Source organism: Tiliqua scincoides, chromosome 2 (genome assembly GCF_035046505.1).
Source record: "Tiliqua scincoides isolate rTilSci1 chromosome 2, rTilSci1.hap2, whole genome shotgun sequence".
Lineage (NCBI taxonomy): Eukaryota > Metazoa > Chordata > Lepidosauria > Squamata > Scincidae > Tiliqua > Tiliqua scincoides.
This window is the reverse complement of record NC_089822.1, coordinates 57,388,593-57,394,592: the sequence shown is the minus strand read 5'-3', so window position 1 is coordinate 57,394,592 and position 6,000 is coordinate 57,388,593. Positions and strand designations below refer to the sequence as shown.

The 6,000-nt window shown below is 43.8% G+C and overlaps 1 protein-coding gene across 1 annotated transcript in view; it reads right to left on the bottom strand.

Annotated features, from left to right (window-relative positions):
* Positions 1-373: 373 nt before the first annotated feature.
* SLC27A6 (solute carrier family 27 member 6) overlaps positions 374-6,000 on the bottom strand; it is a 30,245-nt gene continuing 24,618 nt past the window's right edge. Inside the window, exons 8-10 of the mRNA XM_066615805.1 lie at positions 5,739-5,836; positions 3,594-3,724; positions 374-550 (exon numbers count right to left, since the gene is read on the bottom strand). Of these exons, the coding sequence (XP_066471902.1) occupies positions 374-550; positions 3,594-3,724; positions 5,739-5,836 (406 nt within the window). The remainder of the gene's footprint in view (positions 551-3,593; positions 3,725-5,738; positions 5,837-6,000) is intronic.

Below are 6,000 nucleotides of genomic sequence, written 5' to 3'. Positions count from 1 at the left end.
GTTGACTAATTGATAGTTTTTTACAGGGGATGATGTGATACAATTTATATAGTAGACCCTCCCTCCACACAGTGTCATATGCCACAGTTAGGTCGATAAATACAACTGTAGTTTTTAAACCTCTTTGAAAGCCAGCCTCGATATAGCTTGTCAAGCTCGACACCTGGTCAACACAGCTACAATTTTGTCAAAAGCCCGCTTGTTCTACAGGCAGGAATTCATCTATTATAGGGCTAATTCTGTTTATGATTAGTTTCTCCAAAAGTCTGTAACATGAGCTCAGAAGGGCAACTGGGCGATAACAGTCTACTCTGTCTTGCGGTTTACTGGGTTTCAGAACTGATATTACTCAGGATATCACTCCTTGTTAACATTAAAGTTTCTCCTGCCCAGATAAGATCTTATCATGCAGTTCTTTGGTTAATAAAACATAAGATTTGTTGAAACTGTCCAAAAAATAAAGTGGATCACTGATTGCAGATGGATTAAATCCTTCTTCCACCAGTTGAAATTTTTGTTGCTTGAATGTTCCGGTAACTTCCATTATTTTCTATAGAGAAAAGAGACAAATTTTATTCTGTTCATAGGGAAAATTAGGCTTGTGACATGAACAACAACTATACTACTATACTATACTACTATAAGCTATACTACTTAACTAGATATTCCACTGAGGCTTAACTAGAAATTCCACAGAAATTCTGTGATGGTGTACTCAACTTCTGACACGTACCTTAGCCAGAGACTTCAGCTACCATCTTACTCTTCTGGGTATGAACACCTTGATAGTTTGACTCTTTTATATAGCATGGCATTAAGACATACAAACATGAAGTTTGCATATAGAGTCATTCAACTAAAATTTATAACTAGTAACTTTACAAGGCACCTGCAAAGCATTTGGGTCTCCATTTTAAGGTGTCTAGGATTTCATTTTGTAAGAAGAGCCTATGCCATCCCTGCTGGAAGAAAAGGCAGTAACATTCAGTAAGCAAGCAGTGTGATAACTCCAGCAGCCTGTGACCTTTCCAGTCTCTGCTGCAAGGAAGTAAATGGCTGCTGGAACTGTGTTATGAAAAGTGCAGGTGTTATCAGATTGTTTGGGTTTTGCAAGGTCAGGATACAGACACTGTTAATCAAGAACTGGCTTCAGCTGTGTCCAGCAGTATGAGAGAGGCTGAGAGCTAGTTACATCAGCCTTCCAGAATCTTTGGGGCCTTCAGGTCTCTGATTTGTGGGAACCTTTGAGAAGATGAACAAAGGGTATAAAAATCTTTAAGGAGGATGTGTTACCTCCCATTTGCTGGCAATTGGACATGTTGAGGGTCCAACAGTCTGTTTATGTTCTGAAACAATGCTCCTACAGGGAGGTCTGCTAGTTTTAGTTTGGAGATTTAGCTCTGTTATTTGTTCCCGATGTATTCCTAAAGTGTAAGTTTGCTGCTGTCCTTCGCTCCCTTTTTTCTTTTAATGTTTATATCATCTACCTCATTGGTGCCTACTGTTCCGGGAAATCTTGGTTTAGTCCAAGTCCAGTCTTGACCACAGAAGTTACATTACTGAACCTTGGCCAGTGCTGGGAAGGAAGAGGCTTGGCAGCTTGGACACCTGTAGGCCCTTGGCTTCCCTGGCTGAGCGACTGGTAGAAAGGAATGATGACAATTTACCCAGCTGGTTTTAACCTGGGAGTGTAGTCAATTTCAAGTCAACCCAGGACTATAAGACACTGCAGATCCCAAATTGGAAAGCTGATAGTTTGGTCTGCACCATGACAGCGTCCAAACCTTCTCTAATCTGTTGGCTTTTAGGTCTATAAAATGCGTTTAAAAGTGTAACACACTTCATTTTACAGAAATTTTGTCTAACTATGCAAAACATTATCTTTTAAGCTCTCTATATTTTCTGACTCATACAAACGTCACAAATCAATAGTGGTAAAGGTCAATTAGTTAACAGACTCATCTGTCCACTGAAACAAGAATCTTTTCTTGTCTTGCTCAATTTTAAAAACACTCCACAAGTTATCATGGAAGATGAGGTATATACATCAACACCTGTAGTCATATAATTTTTCCTATCCTCATTGTTATCCTAAGCCTTATCCTGCTGGAGGAAGTACAGAGATGAAATGCTCACATTCAGAAACAATACTGCAGAGCAGGTGTACTTCAATCAGATCAGAATAATTCCATGATACTTATCAGAAGTCAAGTTATCTCAGTCTTGCATGATTTAATTCTCAATAAATAATTCTCATCCAGAACAATTCTCATCACCCACCACCCCATATCCCTGCAAATTTTCGCATTCAATTATTGGTGTAAGGTAGTGGTATTCAAACTGGGGCGTCGCGACGCCCCAGCCTGTGGGTCCTGGCCTCTGCCCCCTTAAGGGGCGGGGCAGCCAGGAAACGGGGGGGGAAGGCAGCGGTGGAGTCCACAGGATCACGCCGCTCAGGGGGGCTGCAGGGGCTTGGGTGCGCTTGCCCAAGCCTCCTGGGGGTGCAGGGAGCCCTGCACAACCTTCGGCAGGGCTCCACAGGTCAGGAAAAGTGAAAGCGGAGTGACTGCGCCCCGGTCTGCAAAACCAGAAGCGGAGCACAATTGCTTCGCTTTCCCTTCTGATGGGGCTGCAGGGACTGGGGTACACGCTCCAGTCCCTGCAGCAGCCGCCTGCAGGGCACCCCAGGTCAGGGAAAGGTAGAGTGGAGCAATCTGCTCTGCCTCCGCAAAAGCGGAAGCAGAGTGCGATTGCCCCACTCTCCCTTTCCCTGATCTGGGGTGCCCTGCAGGCGCTCGCACAGGGCTCCCCGCACACAGGGACTGGTGAGTGCATCCCAGTCCCTGAAGCCCCCTGAGCGACGCGATCCTGTGGATTGCACCGCTGCCTTCCCCGTCTCCTGGCTGCCCCACCCCTTAAGGGGGCAGAGACCAGGACCCACAGGCTTTCCCCCTGCCCCTGCTGCCTTCCCCCCTGCCCCGCGAAGACTTATTGCGGGTTTCAAACTCCCAGAGAGTTTGAAAACAGCAGGTGTAAGGCTATAAGGTAGAAATTCCCATTGACAAAATGCAATGAACTCTCAGCTCGAAGGGCTTCCTGTCGAGAACTGTAGCAACCTGGAGAAGATTTTTATCTGTGTTCACTTGGTCAACCTTGGTTTGCCCCCTAAATCACCAGTCACAAACACAGCCCTATAAGTAACTTTGCTTTTTCTAAATAATGATATTCTAATACAATTTCTAATATGCTTTCCACTGCAAATGCAGCATCTCTACATTCCAACATTATTTTGGTTGTATCTCATTATTCTTGGTCCATGCTTCTAATCTCTCTAATCTCTTTGTTATCTTTACTGGGGTATACAACTCTTCCTAATTGAGTATAAGCTGTAGTTTTCATTAGTTTGCTGTATATAATTCCAGCTCTTTAATGGAGATGTAGGACTAAAAGTACATTGATCTCTGAAATACCCATTAGATAGCTCCCTGTAACTCATCATTTAATTGTTTTTCAGTATGTGCGGTTTAAAAGATCACTGAGTGGATTTTCTGCTTGTAATGCAAGATGTCTCTATAATGATTAGCGTATATTACCTGGAGTCTTAAAAATAGCGGACAGGCATAACTAGGCAGGTATGTCACCACATGTTGATACAGTTGCTCCAGGTCTAAGGACTTATTGGGCTTTAAGATGACAGCTGCCATTCCCACTTTCCCTTCATGACCTGTGGAAAATTATATAATTATAAAATCAATGCAACGTTAATTACCAATACAACCCTATGCATGCTTACTCAAAAGTAATTCCCATGTGGTTACAGGCTTGTAGCTTAAAAAGTAGTTATATTTAATATTTCTACAGCACAAGCCTTTACATGTGTATTCAGAAGTAAATCCTACTGTGTTCCTGAGGCTTATTCCCAGGAAAGTATGTATAGATTGTGGCCCTTGTTGGTATGGTGCAAACGAAGGAAAACACAGCCTTGAAAATAATAATTCAGGAATATTTCCAGTGCCTTCCATTCTCACATCACTGATCACATCACTTCTACCTTTGGCCCCTATCCTAGGCATTGGTACTGGCAACTTAAATCTGTGACTATCACAATGAATCACTCCTGCTGTAGTTTCCAATTTATTAACACACTGTAGATTCAGGTTAGCTGCATGGACACTTTCTTTTGCCTTTGAGCCCTTCTAGATTCCAGGCATTCTTGATTTTGCTATCAGAGCTAAAGCTTGCAATTTACATTAAATGTCTGATCCAGAGCTGGAGGGGTAGTGCACAGAAAGAAAGAAAAAGGGCATGAAATTGTGTTAGCAACACTGCGTGAATATCTCTGTATAACTTTGTATATCTTTGACGTCTGGCATTTGTTTTCAAACATTCTAAAAACCTGCATGAATGCTCCCATGGCAGTGGCAAAATGAGGAATGCTGAGCAATTTAATCAGAACAACAAATTAAAATTGATACTAGCAGATCTGCAGTGTATTCCAGATGCTAATGTCTCAGAGGATCTTCCATGGTAGTTTTGCTAATTAGCAGTCCCAGATGACATGGTACTCTGGGAGGGGGTGTTTTGCTTTCATGCACCCTTTTGAGCTGCTCTGAGCTCCACCAGGTCATTCAGCTGGCTTTGAAAGGCAGCTATGGCATTGCAGGGAATGTCTCATGTCACTTGACCACCTGCCCGGTTACTCCACCCAGCTGCCCCATCCATGTCTGATTTGCTCAGAAGCATGCAAGAGGATAGGCTTACTTTCTTCTTCATTTCCACCACTAGTTCTCGTAATGTGCCTGATGGAGAGAATACTAGGAGCATTTATGTTCTGCTCCCAGGTTTCTCCTTGATAAGCCACTTCATAAAGAGCAGCAGTGGAGCTGGAGCAGGAAACAGAAGTTGATGAGGTGCACATTGGTTCTGGAGAGAGTGTAGTGCATATTCATAGGGATAGGATGGTGTTTTGACAAGGGGCATTCCAAGTGTTTGAACTTGGATACCTGGGTACACAGAAACCTCTCTTTGGAAAATAACAAAAGTCACACTGAACTTGGGAGACCAGCAGCCCAATCCTACCTAATCCTCCCCACACCAATGCAGCCATGCCACTGAAGTCTGCACTGCATTCTACAGGAAAAACAGTCCCAGAGATCTCCTCCAGGTAAGGGAACATTTGTTTCCTTGACCGAGGGTAAGCCCTTGCTGGGTCTACTCAGACCAGTGCCAGCGACCTGTGCCAATTCTGAGTGAACACAGGAAGGTGATCAAGGCCAGGAAGAGGGATAAGATAGTCAACTGTGCTGGTACCACCTCTTCCCAGGCTCAATCTGCCCTTGTCCCAGTCACCGCCCTGTCCCCTTCCCATTTCTCCCATCCCCACCACTCACTTCATACTGATTTACTGGTATTATGGCTCCCCTTGTGGCCATCGTCACATAGCTGCAGTTGCTCACATCTTGCAACCAGGCTATGCTCGATGGTGTTTTATTTGCAACAGCTTTAAAGAGTATTTGTTAAAAATGGTTGGTTGGCAACCTTCAGTCTCGAAAGACTATAGTATAAGCCTACCGCACCCCATATTCCCGGCTGTCTCCCATCCAAGTACTAACCAGGCCTGACCCTGCTTAGCTTCCAAGATCAGATGAGATCAGGCATGTGCAGGGTAACAGTTACTATTAGCACATATTTAAAATATAGTCAATACAAAAAGTAAAACAAGAAATAAGTTCTCTTACCTTGCACAGGAACCCCATAAACATTGGCTTCCTGTATAAAATCCAGCATACCAATGACATCAGCAACTTCTGTAGTGGCAACATTCTCCCCTTTCCATCTAAAATGAAGTATGTGCAGATAAATATGAACAGTGCTATGCACCCCACAGTGGTAATGCACGGTTTTTGTGGAAGTAAAGCCAGCCCCCGAAAGGCTGCAGAGACACCTGGTGGTGATCGACAGCTCCACAGCTGGTCATCAATGAGAGCTGATGACAACTGG